Genomic DNA, 14,512 nt, shown 5'->3' with positions numbered 1-14,512 from the left:
GGAAATTATTTTTTCAAATGAGGAAAAAAAAAAAAGTTAACACTGATTTTCATCTCTTCCCATAATATTAAAAATGATGTGTAAAGCTCTGCTAATCTGGTCTCTGGATAGCGCCCAATCTCTTGCCACGTGTTTCTGTTCTGGGTCTTGCCCTAGGGGAGTTTCTGTCAGCACATGCTCAGGAAACAGTTACACTGTTCACTCTTTTTCTTTTTTCCTTTTTTTTAAGATGGACTCTATCTGAAGTTTGGTGAACCTTTGCACTAATCACTGCCAGGTGCCTCTGGCTATGTTTCTGGAATGCAAGGAATCTTTTCTTTCTCTTTCTTTCTTCCTTTCTCCTCTTCCCCTCTCTCCCTGATATGTTATAAATCCTTCATTGAAAAGCACCTTGCTGGGCATCGCTGCATTTTATTACCCTTTTCTATAAACGATGAGCAAACAAGTTGTTAGCCTGTATGATACTCATTCTCTGTTCTATGTCTGCAAGATAGGACGCCATGATCTTGTTTTTTGTTTTCTTGCTGTAGCCCGCTTGAAAACAATGCCTGCTATTGGGAGGCTTGGCCTCTACTCCTGGCTCTGCTGCTAACATGGTGTGTGTACCTCCAGGTGTAACATCTCAAAGTAGGACTAAGGAAATGCCAGTCCTTTCCTATAGCTTCTAGGTAAGTATGGACTACTGGTGCACTCAGGTGGGTTGCCCAAGGAGGTTGTGGGTGCCTCATCCCTGGAGGCATCCAAGGCCAGGCTGGATGTGGCTCTGGGCAGCCTGGTCTCGTGGTTGGTGACCCTGCCCGTAGCAGGGGGGTTGACACTAGAAGATCACTGTGGTCCTTTTCAACCCAGGCCATTCTAGGGTTCTATGATACTACAAAGGCTTCTCCAAGAGCAATGCCTCCTGTTTTATTATAGAATCATAGAACCGATGGATTACTTTAATCCAGTTCCACATCTTCGCTCACCCTCTCCCTGTGTCAACAAGTGAGTATGTGAGCATACTCAGAGTAAGAGGGGTTTCACAAACGTTATGGGGAACACTATCCAAAGGAGCTTTTAACATGATTTAAGATTCTTAAGTCATTTCATTGCTTTAAAATAATAATACCGGTCAACAGTGATACGAAAACAGCTTCAGGATGAAAATGATAGAGAACCCAGAGGAGTCCTTTCCTGGTACTCCCAAAGACCTTCTCTTTGGATCCAGAGCGACACTGAAACACTCGCAATCCTTCTAACATGTGCACAAGTCTCATAGTTGGGGGTACAACATAGCTCAGCATTTTGTAACCCACTTCTCTATCTGCACCAAGAGACACATCTATGCAAACAAGGACCTTCTTATGTTAAATTAATATTTCTACGCTTCTCACCTGATATACAAATTCTGCAGAGCAGTTAAATCTTGTTGATTGCTATTGGAACCGTGTCAATCTAAAAGACATTTTTATTTGCTTTCATTTGGTAATTTTCCTTGAAAAGAAACTGATGAATCAGTGGAGTTCAGTGGAAGCTGCCTGACCTGATGGGAATTTGAAATCTTATTCTAACAATCTGACAGGAAAATATATTACGGAAGTAATTACATATTAGCATGCTTTAAATAGTATCAAAACATCTTTAGATAAAAAAGCACAGCCTTAGGTTCAAATGACTGCCAGGAAGTAAATTAGAAAGACATGCAATCAAACACAGATATTGATATGTACTGCACACTTGACTTCTCTGTCTTATTTTAGTCATTTAAGGTCCTTATTCTATGGCAAGTATGCAGCAAGACACTTCCAGGTGTACATACATTCTTTACAGGTTCCTCATGCTGCTTTCTTCAAGTTTACACTGTAAAAGGCAGTATGCTGAGCAGTGAGAGATGTTAAGATAACGGCTTATTACACTGTGGCAAATTGTTGTGTTTGGTGTATGTAACCTACACCTAACTGGGGAAGTTTTGCTTAGAAAACCAAAAGGAAAAAGAAAAAATGAGCTCTACAGGTGTAGTGTAAGCATATGATTTACCTGCAGATAAAAACTAGTAATAACTAAAATCAATAATACAGATGAGCTGTGGTTAAATCCATTTTAAGTTTTTCTTGATTTGCTCTGACCAATTCATTTAAACTCCCTCCCACTCTTGTAACTGTCTTTAATCTTATACGAAGACAGTTCTGCTCAGAGGGTCTCTTCTGGGCAGTCATCAAGGGGAGATCTTACCAATGTTCATACATACATGAAGGGAAAGGGCAAAGAGAGCAGAGGCAGGCTCCTGTCAGCAATGCCCAGGGCCAGTCAAGAGGCGACGGGCGCAAAGTGGGACACAGGAGGCTCCACCTGAACGCCAGGAAGCACATCAGTGCTCTGCAGGTGTGGGGTCTGGCACAGGCTGCCCTGAGATGATGTGGGGGCTCTTTGATGCCTTGCAGAGCTGCATGGGTGTGTGCCTGGGCATCCTGTTCTGGGTGTCCTGCTTGAGCAGGGGTTGGACCAGATGGACTGAGAGGTCCCTGTCAGCCTCAGCCATTCTGTGACTGTGATCATAGTGCTCGCTTTTGGGGTAAGGCTCTCTAACGTATGTCAATCCAGCCCTATTAGAAACAAAAATGAGATACGTGTCCATCAATTTCTGCTGATGGCCAAACAATATTTTACCTCATGATCAGGCCGTAAGTTACTGTTGTATTGTTGGAGTCAGTCTATTCTAATGCTAATTTTGCTTTAAGGGGGAAAAAAACTATAAAAGTCTATCTGGACATGATTACAAATGAATTCTGATCACATTTTCTACAATGAGATAAATGACTTGGGATTTGAAACCAGATGCTTTTAATTACTGATTTTCTTTGTTACATGAACCTCAGCTCCGCACCTGTACATTGTTCTTTCTTTGGACAGATGTACTGATGCCCCTTTTGCGTGCTCAGGTCTATAACACTGAGATAAATTATGATGGGTTCTTGGCTTCCTCCATTGAAAATGTTTTCAGCTGTCAGAGATATCTGTTTCTTGTTATTGGTTTTAGTGCTTTTGAAAGAAAGCCTGAAACACTGACTTGTGTATTCTATTATAAGTGAAGAGTATTCTCCAGAGGAATCCACAATGAATGAATGATGCATCTCCTTGGAACTAGGAACTGCTATAAAAACTGTGTAGGTATTCAGTTCTCCTGAGTACTTCTAGAGTAAAAGTTTGTTTCATACAAAGATTCAAGCAATTCCTCCTCCCTTTATGTATATGAGCTCACAAACTTGAAATTTAGCCATAAGTAGTGAAGACATGCAATCATCACAGAAGGTAATGAGAATTAGGTACATGTGTGTTTTCAGGTCTGGCCATGGATTCTGGCAGATCGAGGAACTTACGTAGCCTATTGAAAGGAGTCTTTTACTGGTTTGGAGCAATTTCTTAAATCTCATATCAGATACCATCATTGGCAGAAGATGAACCGCTTGCAGATGACAGTGAACCTCATAGGCACAATTTGAGTCCCATCCCATCTAATGAGAAGGCACCCATGAGACCCCTTGTATGCCTGCCAGCATCCCTCAGAGAGCAAGAGGCCCTCAAAGCTGGAGCTGAACACAGGGCCACAGAGCAGAGGTTGGGAGGTTGGAGGAGGCTGCCTCCTAGCTCAAAGAGCAGCGGCAGGGGCCAGATTCTGATGCGAAATGGAAGCTCCTGGCAGTGTATCTTATGGGACTGAAATGTGGGTAGGCTCTGGCTTACACCCTTCTTGTTGCCAAAGTACAACGTTGCAATCCAAACAAAAAGCTAGCACACAAGATTTCATCTTGCATACTTTTTTCAACCTTAAAAATATGAGGAATTTTGAATCTGGTGTTCCCTTATTGAGCAAAAAGGGAGGCTCTGTGTACCTTGTTTTACTGTAAGTAAAGGGAAATTAAGGACTAAACCTTTAACAGAGATCTCTTTACGGTGAAATATTTCTGTGGTATTTGAATTAACAGGTGCTAACAAGCAAGCAAACAAAAATTCCGATGTTTAAGTACCCTGATTAAAACGTCTCTTTTCATCTGATTGGTCTCAAGTCCTGTTTCTTGTGATTTTGTATGGGTAAGTGGCTCTACAGGGGAGTCTAGAGCATTGAACTGGTTGCAGTTAGCTGGTGAGAAGCCTGGATAAAAGAGAGTTGTGTCTTTCATGTAACTTTGGTTACTTAACCCTTGATATTAAACTCACAATAATTGTAAGACTGGATTCAAAGTTCTCATTAATCATCACCTATGGACATCATAAATGCCTTAATCTCACTGGTTCTTCAGTTAGCGCTGTGTTTACAAAGAAGAAATGACCTAACTTACTGTAGTAAGTATCTATAAAAGCATTATATATAAAAGAAAGTTTCACTTTCCTTTTCCTTGGAGACACATCACCTTCTTGGTAGAGTTCTTATTTGTCAGTATCCCCAGCTTGTCTGGAGAACATAAGTGCTGTTATAAGCGACACAAGTGACTGAAGGCCTCACGGCCACATATAGAGAGACTGTGTTCAGATCCTACAAAGTGACCTTGTTAGGCCATTCAGCCACGTTGGTGCAAATCCCTGACTTTGTGCCACCACTTAAACTCATTTAACTTCAGTCAGATCAGTTTCACTTAAACTGATCATTTATCACAGTAAATATTTTAAACTCAAATTTACAAATGCAACTAAGTATATTTTTTAGATGATGTGGGTAATACTGGCAAAAAAAAATAGCAGAGAGAAAGCCAAGTGCAACACTCGCGTAGGACTTAATATCAAAAGCTATGTTTCCATCTTCATATTGCTACAAATCAAAGTGGGCTACCTTTGCAATGGGCAAAATGAAATCAATCGTATGTGGCACATGCTACAAGAAATGCAAACGTAAGATTTTGCCACCTGAAATGAAAAATAAATATGTATTCCAACCTGGATCGTGACAAACCTGTTTTCTGGATACCAAAGCATTTCATTTCAATTAACAGCAATATAAGTTCAAGTAATTTTACTTTGTCTAGCACACACTTTATACTAGAATTTGAAAACATATTCTCTGTATTGTATAATGCCAGTATAAATACATTTGGTAATGAAGTCAGATTTTGTTAGAACATTTTGGAGTGCATTAGATAATTCTGTCAAACTATTTAAATGTCTTAGTAAACCATTTGGGAAAACTGACTGCTGCACGTGGTGTTGACTTTGGCAATGGACAGTACAGCATACAGCTTCTATTTTGTTAATTAAAAAAAAATAAAAAGCCTTCAAAGAAAATTCTAAATCTTCTGTCAAACTTGAGTACACTATTTGTACCCTGCTCTGTGTAGATTTTGGCATCTTACATATTTGATGACTCAGTAATTAGATTTCTTGATAGTAATCATTTGGTTCATTCCACAGCCTTGAACTATGCAATCCAGCCTTGTCATCATACTGATCCACAGTATAGAAATTCTTTGCATTTACTTCCAGATGAATGCTGAGACAGCTGACAAATGAGGCAAAACATTACATGTGTGCCAGAAAGGCAGAGCAGTTCACATGAAGAAAGGTAGTGTTAGGTGTTTCTTTCCTGTTGCAAACTGTCTATTTTATATGAGTAATGGCATTGTGCTATAAGCTGGCAAAGGCATAACAGTTCTCAAATTCAGTGGCTCCAAATATTAGATTATCAAGTGATTGATTTTTCCTACTTGAATGAATGAACGCTTCACACAAAACTGTGCTAAATGAAATTCAAAGACTGTTAGTTCAAACTAAGCTTCCCATACTGGCAATTAACATGTCATGTATGGGCTTGATTTTCGCAGTCATTAAAAATGTAAGCATAAATAATTCACATACAGCAAGGGACTGGGATGGGGTCTGGTGCATTCAGTACTGAATGCAGATTATTCCAATTTAGAAAATGGTATTTGAGATCCTGAAAAATTCCAAGTTGTTATGCCGTGAAAATTAACGGCTTGTTTTAAAATAACTATTTAAAAATACCTCCTGGTCTCCACTTCCTGATGTTTGGTTCGTAATTAGAAATTTATTTTCATCTCAATCTGATATTTTGTCATAGGACATTAACTACGGTGTTTCTGCAAAGACTTTGCATTACTTACCTCTATGAGCAGTGAAATAATAGATCAGCTGTGATGTCTTCTCCAAGAAAGAGTACTTATTCCACTAAAACCAAAAACAGCAGAGACCATTCTGATGGAAGCTTTGGCCTAAGCAAATGATCAAAACGTCTGGAAGAGCTCAGTGAGAAACTCAGCTCAGTCCCACAGTGAGGGCTGAAGGGAAGCGCTGCACTCATTTGGAGGAAACATGAGGGGGGAGAGAGGGAACTCACCTGGGAGCTTCTGGCCCCTCAAACAGCACAACTGACTGCTGCCATCATTCTGGTCAAACCTTTGCTTTTCTTTCTCATTAGCAGCACCAAAAGGTGAAGTGCTTTAGAAACAAATCCACTTTGGAGATAACCTTCTGTATGGGAACTGCTGAATCACAGCCTGAACCTCTGATGGATCACCTGAGCACTGAGTCAGCCACAGGAGCACAGGTGCAGGCAGTTCACCTGTGCTGCTGGAAGGGGCAGAGCCTGGCTGCACCTCTCCTAGACCCATTTAAGGGCTCACTGCCAGTGGGAAGATCCCTCTTCTGGAGATCCCTCCTCTGAGTTTTGCAGCAAGCCCAGGATGTGGGTAAGCTTTCTATCTATTCTCTTTTTGTTATTATAATCTGCTTTGCCAAACTCTTGTTTATTTCATAATTATAGCAACTTTATATTCATTGACTATACACCTTCTAAAGTGTATCCTTAGTTTATTTCACTCTGAGTTGGGATTTGTTGCCTTACCTCCCCTAAGAACCCTATCCTAGAATCAACTGAAAGAAGAAACAGCTAAGCAGTGCATTGGGGAGCGGAGAGAGGAAAGCATTCTGGTTCCCTGGACTCAATCAGTCCTATGCTGTAAGGAAAGGATATCTTGTGGACTACCTTCATTTTGGATTCAGTCTCCATTCCTCCTGTTTCCACTTACTGCCCTCTGTGCTACAGAACACCTCATGTTTACTTGCTGAAACTTCCATCTTCCCACTGTGCTCAGTGCCTCCTTGGCCACCTGTCTGCCATGGGCATGAGACTGTCAACAAGAATTAAAAAGTCAGGAACATGGGTGGGAGGGTAGGGAGAAAGAGCTGTTGAGCACAAACAGCTTGAGTAACCTTTGTGATAATTCAAAAAAAGAGATGCAGTAGCTTGTTCCTACTTTCCTCAGTGGCACTGTTCTTTATTCTGCCTTCTGTCCATTGATAAAAGAGAATGATTAAAGTCTTTCTGTGCTTTCTTTTCCCCGTATAGAAGAAGGGATGAGTTACTGAACAAAGATGGAAAAAATCCACGCTCCATTGATGGCTTTACTAAAGAACCTCAAACCATTAACTAAAAAAAGTCTTACAATCTCTCAGTGTCTCAGGTTCCCATCATTAAAGCAAAATCTGACTATCCCTCCCTGTCCCAAGTGCTTAGAAGAAAAGAATAAATGTTTTATGTTTGATTTGTATCACTGTAGGCACCATAGAAGCTTCTAGGATGAGAGCAGAGTTTTGTGGATTGCAGGTTCTTTACTGTTGAGATCTTTTGAGATCCTCAAAAAAATAACAGTACAGACATATAACATACTGTAGCAATGCAATCTATATAATTGATGTGATAACATATCCTCCCTTGATTAAGATCTTACTGGTTAACGCTTGCAGCTGAAAGGTGTATTACAGAAAGTCCTAACAGAGCGCAAGGAAGTGAGAAAGCCTGCCATCCTGACACAAATGAAGCTTACAAAGGCAAATACTGCTTCATTCCAAGTGAGTCACAGCTTGCTTTTTCACCCTTTGAATTTTTTTTTTTTTTTTTTTTTTCATTTTAGCTGTCCTCTGCACTTATCCAAATCTACAAGAAGTCACCAAGGAAGAATTATAAAAAACATTAAATGCAATTGCACTCTATGAAGAAAAGAAACCTCTGTATTTTGTTGAAGACAAAAACAAGGACCTGAGTAACCTGATGGCAATATCAAAGTTTGTCCTGCTTTGCTTGGAGGATGGATGAGATGACCTTTTGACCTCCCTTTCAAATTAAATTTTCTATGATTCTAAAACAAATGACAGCTTGCTTTTGGTCAGTATTTTTCATTCAAGCAGCATCCATGCAAATTATAACAAACAGTTAATTAGTCAGACAGAAGCCAAGCATGTTTCACAACACATACCCTTCCCTGGCACTCTCCAATGACGACTGATGGTGATGCGGACTGGAAAGGGCAGAGTCAAGAGGATGATGTCTTGAAGGGATGTCATGAGGCAGTATACCTGGTGAGGGACCATTATGGTTTGCGCTGGAACCACTGTACATGCCTGTGAAACATACATCAGGTTGCAAAATAAAATAAGCAAGGAAAGGAGCATCTAAGTAAGTCCGTGACAGTTCCTGACTCCTTCATTGTCCCCCACACCCACATTGACACATGCACAGAACAGCACGCTGCTGCAGGGCAGTAGCAGAAGTTACTTCATCCACAGAGGCAGTACTTAGGCTATTTTCTAAGTTTACTTGCCATACACCTCACAGAGATTTGCCCACTGCAGTACGTACACACAGAAGGACTAGAACATCCACTGATGTTGTATTCTGAAGGTTGTGGGGGGCAGATGAGGTTTGCCAGCTTCCACAGTGTCCAGCTACAGCACGTCAGTCCTCGTGCATTCTGTAAGAGCTATTTTATTTGCCTTCTTTCTTCCTGTAGCATTCACCTTTCCTAGTTTGCTTACTGTGTGCAGAGTAACACATTCAGTAAACGGGCTGTGAGTCAGCTATGCTTTGACGTGTCCTGCTTTACTGGCAGGGCTCTCGATGGCACTTGTCCCAAACCCTCTGACTGTCATGTAACAAGCAGAAAACAACAGGAAAATCTGGAGCCACAGGGAATGTGTGACAGCTCTCTCTGGGTGGATAAGCAATGGCTGAACGTCAGCATCTGTTTCTGTATGACTGAAGAGTAGAACCACTAAGGCCAGATTCTAGCCACCTTTGTCAGGGCCTTCAGATGAGTCAAAAGCCTCTCATGAACAATGAGTCCTCAGCTGCTGACAGATCCAAAACTATGAGAATGAACCACATCATCTCTGTCTCCCACTAGACAGAACATTTGTCAACCAGCCAGTGAAAACAACTTGCTTTCTGCACTGAAAACCAGACAGGAGGAGTTTTAAGAAGTCAGATGTTCCCAGGTGATACTAGGATTTATTCGTCAAAGCCTCATCTGAAAACAGTAAGTCAGTAGCTAGGATGCTACACTGAGAATTCCATTATTCTGCTGGTGGTTTCAGTCCATTTTATAATACAATACATTCCCACAAATCTTTGTTGTTCACATGCTTATTCCCAGGCTTGGCAGATACCAACGTGACTCAGACGTACTGTCACTTCACAGTTGGACTGTATCTCCCCACACCTCTCAAGTATATTGGCAGCACAGCTTGGAGGAAGCTGGTGAATCTAAGATTTGTGCTCTCTAAGGATATTAGACTTCAGATAGTTTTAATGGTCTCTGTTCAAAGCTCACCCCAAAAGCTCAAAAACTCTCAAAAGATAAATTTCAATAGTGTTGCAGCCAGTAAACATACTCTTTTTTTTTTTTCTCCAAACAAGGCCCTTGTTTGAAGCACGCTTACTGAGGTTTGTGGGATTAGTTCATCAGTGAGTTTTCCTTCTCCTACACCTTTATTCACCACAACACCGCGCTCGTGCTCGGTTTGACACATGGTGTCTCTTGCTCTCACGTTCCCTGACCCTTGGGCTGCCTCACTGCAGGGCCACCAGCTCCCCTTGCCCTCATACCCCGCCCTTGCAGCATGGCAGCCTACTGCCACCTAACCTGAAGCACATCAGAATCAACCCAGCCATCCCCATATCCTCTGGGACACTTTAATGAATGTGACATTACATGTGTGCCAGTTGCTACCGAGCAGCATACGGCCCAGCTGAGCCCTGCCTGTCTCCCCTGCAGAGAAACACTAATTTTGGGAGCCACTCTCTGCTATCTAGCTTCCACAACTCATGTAACTTGTTAGAACGCAATCATCTCTGAAGCATTTGTCAAATGTGATTGAGCTTAGCTAATGGATTAAAAAAAAAAAAAAGTACTACAGGGAAGGGGACCAACGCACATATGGACAGAGGCAAGCAAAACAAATACACAGATCACACTCCCTATGGAAGTGAGCCTAAATCCAGAGCGCTGATTTGCAAAGCTCCTATCCCTTAGGTGCAGGGCTAGGGAGATGAACACAGGGAGCTGCAGGGCTGCTCTCGCACCAGACACTGTGATGTGGGCATTGGGGCCGAGGGATGAAGCTCCAAAACTGCAGTCTTCCAATCAGATCAGGCTTCTGACTGCCTCTGAAGCTGCTGGATAGTGGGAAATCCAAGAGACACAAAAAAATATCAACCCTGTTGTTCCTTTGCTTTGCTTGCAGGGGGTGCCTACCTGTAATTAAGAGTACTTCTAAGGCACATGGCACAAGCTACGGAAGATGAGTTTTTCTATGAGATTCCACGTACACTGCAGTAAAACATTAGTCATTTCTGTTGAGTCACTAAGAACTGAACTGGTACTTACTTGAAGTTAAAACTAATTTATTTTACACAGTGCAAAAGCAGGGCATTCTAACAGAATATTTACTTCCTTTAGAGAGACAGACCCTCTGCTCATAGGCACTGGGAAGGATGTACTATACTAAGTACTAGGCTTGAGCAATTTCTTCTGCTACTCAAACTCATTTGGGCTGAGTTTCAATATGCATACTTTTTTGCCAGATTTAAGACACTCAATTCTGAGCTGCTGCTATGCCTGCAGTCCTGTGACTACCTAACTGCATGTGCCCAAGCATTCAGTGCTTCTACAAGGGAACAGTGGCAGGTTATCAGGAAAGAGTGAGAGTGAACAGCTTTCTTTGGGGAAGCAAGAGGTACCTGCTGATATGAGGGTGCAGTTCTTCCTGCTGCCAATCTGTAACACCAAGGAAGAATCGCTTCAAGGGAGAAAAATGCTGCATTTCCTTTGCAGCTGTGATTGCCTTTGCAATGGAAGAAGTCAAGGGAGAAGAGCAGTTGCTGTTTCAGTATCACTTTCAATACTTAAAAAAAATTCTTTTTTTTCCAGCAGTGATACAGTATTTTTAGAACCTGAAGTCACACAGAAGCCTTTGGAGCTGTTATGACTGTTCCTGCAAGTGCAGCCCTGTTCAGAACTGTGCATCTTGGGCCTCTTCACGCATTGACCATCTCAGCTTATAAATGTGCCATCAATCAGTATTTTAAATGGCTTGGCCTTTAACCTTAACATCTGTTGCCAAAATGGTACTCTGAGCATCTGTGACTAGGAGGATTTTTTTTTCAGCTTTATGCCAGGAGAGACCAGAACAAACCATAACAGACCATGCATGCCCAGAGAAAGTTCCTGCATGGGATTACCTAACAGAGGTAACTTGCTTTGTCAAGAGAGTGATGGCAGCTCTTAGGTGCTGCTGGAGCTAAATGCGTGCAGCCATGAAGGAACATAGATATAAAGAGGAAAAAAAGAGGAAGGTCTCAGCAAACAATGGCTTTCTCTGACTGCTAAATATTCCTTTGCTCACTGTCTTACCCAGTCTTAAGCACAAACCTCCTTTGAAGTTTGACACAAGGGAATAGGAGTTTTCTTACATATTTCTTTTTCCTGTGATTGGCTTTCATCCCTGACATATTTAAAATGTGCTTCAACTTGGACAAAGACAAAACTGAAACTCTCCAGGAATCCAAGTGATCCCTAAAGCCCGCAGCTCTGCACATTAATAATGTGGTTTCTTTGGGGAAAAAAAGAAGTTCAAACCATGAACATTTTCATATTTTCAAGTGGAATTAAGAGAACATCATAAACACTACTCACCCATATATATTCTACACAGTATTATATAACTGCTTCGTCCAGAAATACTATCTCTGCTTATATGAAAGAGCAAACATGCAACTATAGGCAGCAGCAGGGATGTCCTTTTGTTTTAAATCTCTTGGGATCAGCACCTTAGTCTGTTAGCCCTGACAGTGACAGAGGAACAGTTTTTCTATGGAAATTATACCACACAATACGAAGTAACTTCTGTAAAGAAATCTTTCAAATTTTGATTTATTTTCCCTGGCACTTCTCCATACTGTGCATATGATGGGATCTCTTATGGGGTGACCAGACGGAAATACCCAGAAAGATTCCCTAGGTTTCTCTTACAAAATCCTGGTGACATCTTCATACAATCAGCAAAGAAATCATATGAAAAAAAGAAAACAAAAACAAAACAAACCAGTAAACTAATAAAATTCTTACTTTCAAGATGATTTTCTCAGAACTGACACTGAGAGGACAAGGCTGGGCTGTCTATACGTACACTGGAAACTTCTTTTGTATCACTGTGACCATTTGAAATCAGAGGCTTTTCCTGGGGCTACTAACTGCACAACTGCACCTTGGTCTGAGGACAGTGCTGTCTGTCTTTCCTGTCCTGCTTGGAAGCAGGAGGCTGGACTGTAGGGTTGGAGAGGGCAACGCACAGCCTCTGCTCACGCATCTTCAAGGGTGCAGATGACAAAGCCAGAGAATTGAAACAATCCCCCCCATGTCCCTCCAACCTCCTACAACTTTCTGAGGAGCCACATATGAACTGTGAGCGAGGACTCCCAGGGGAATGATGCTCGAATGATGGGTTATTTCCCTTCCTGCCCCATTCTGCTCACCAGGTACATTCTGACATATAAGCGCAATTTAAACTGGAAAAGGGAGTAGGAGATGGCAGGCAGGATGATTTTGTTATTGTTATTTTTAACAACCAAGAGAAAAGCTTGCCTAAATAATTGTAGTAAATTATTTTTTTGCAGCACGTTGCTCTTACAACACAAAACACATTAATAAAGACCTCCAGGTCGTTCCTTGGTGCAGGGGAACTAGCACCTGGCGTTCTTATTTTCTAATGCCAGCTTACCACTGGTTTTCAGCAGGAACAAGGTGAGGTTTGTCTGGAAAGCTTGTACTAAGTCAGTGAATCAATTAAAACATATTTATTAACATTACTTAGGCAAGCCTTTGCTCCACAGTGGATCTGAAATAGGACAAATGCACCCTACATCAAGATGCATCAGATACTTAGCTCTAAGCTAAAAACATTTTATGACTTTTTTTGATTTGCATAACATTAAGTGTTTTCTAATACTGACAAAGTTAGAAAGCATTGCTTTTAAAAAGACTGCAAACTATCCTCCATGCTTAGACATATCATGGAACACACAGGAGTACACAATGCTAACTGAAAATCATTAACTAATTATGAAATCGGTCTGTCCAAACCTGGCTTTACTATGCATTCCTACTTAAGCAATTACAGAATTAAAAGTCAATATCTGCTGCTTTCTTTTTTTCCTGGAAATTCTCTTCAAACCATTCAAATGGTTAGATAAAAAACACTGCAGTAAATTCATCCCATACGCACCTGCCAGCCAAAGCAGATCTGAATATAATGGGATGTGTCTGCAACATGACAGAGAATGGCAAGAAAATGCTACCGTGACGGTTTAAAAATCTTATGAATGGACTGACCTGGAAATCAGGTACACTACTGGTTACCTTCATCCACAAATGGCTATTACAGAGTTGGAAAAGTTTCAGAGTGTCCCACCAAATCAGACAAAGTAAGATCTCTGTGCCTATCCTTCTCACTGACCATCATCTGAAATTTGCATGTGCAAAAAATGAATCAAGGAAAGTACCTTTCAAAGGAATATGTTGGCTTTGCAGCTCACTGATACTTAAGAACTAGGAAAAGAGGTCAACAGTTGCATGGACAAGGAGAGTTTTGAGAATGAAAAGCTCTCTGCTCTGATCAACAGAATCAGTGGAAGTAATATGGGGGCCTTTTCAGAAAATATAATCAAAACATCTCACATTTTAAATTCAAACTTTCGCTCCATTTGTATGCCACCATACTGTTCACTATAAGCACACCATGCATGATACTGCACAGTCTCATCAACTTTTCTGTGGCTCTCGAAGAGCACAGACACTGAATGGAAAACCTTACTGCTGCCTTTATCTTGGCTAGAATATTTATTTGGCTTTAGCAAAGCTTATGCACCTGCATCTGCTGAAGCCAAAGCAAGCTTTAAAGAAGAAATGGCTAGAGCCTGAACTGCAGTGGTGCTGCTGCCCTCCTCACATCAGATTTGACCAGAGCTCTTTGCCTGACTAGCTCTTAGAAAAAAAAAAAAAAAAAGAAAGAAAAAACCCAGCCTTAGCAAAGAACTCACTAAATTATTTCATTTTATTCTTTTTTTTTTTTTTTTTTTTTTTTTTTTTTTTTTTTTTTTTTTTTTTTTTTTAGCTTTCATCTTCCGTTCTGGCAAATCATACCCAGAAACTTTAGTGGTTTAAACTCTCTGTATTATATGACATTTAGCATC

At 41.0% G+C, this 14,512-nt stretch overlaps 1 protein-coding gene across 1 annotated transcript in view; it reads right to left on the bottom strand.

The window, feature by feature from the left end:
- Positions 1-14,512, bottom strand: part of GLIS1 (GLIS family zinc finger 1) — a gene marked incomplete at its 3' end in the record, with an annotated part of 177,358 nt that overhangs the window by 16,476 nt on the left and 146,370 nt on the right. Inside the window, exon 7 of the mRNA XM_079536471.1 lies at positions 8,241-8,385. Within this exon, the coding sequence (XP_079392597.1) occupies positions 8,241-8,385 (145 nt within the window). The remainder of the gene's footprint in view (positions 1-8,240; positions 8,386-14,512) is intronic.

Source organism: Tetrao urogallus, assembly GCF_951394365.1.
Source record: "Tetrao urogallus genome assembly, chromosome: 5".
NCBI lineage: Eukaryota > Metazoa > Chordata > Aves > Galliformes > Phasianidae > Tetrao > Tetrao urogallus.
The sequence above is the reverse complement of the archived record's forward strand: the minus strand, read 5'-3'. Positions and strand labels throughout refer to the sequence as shown.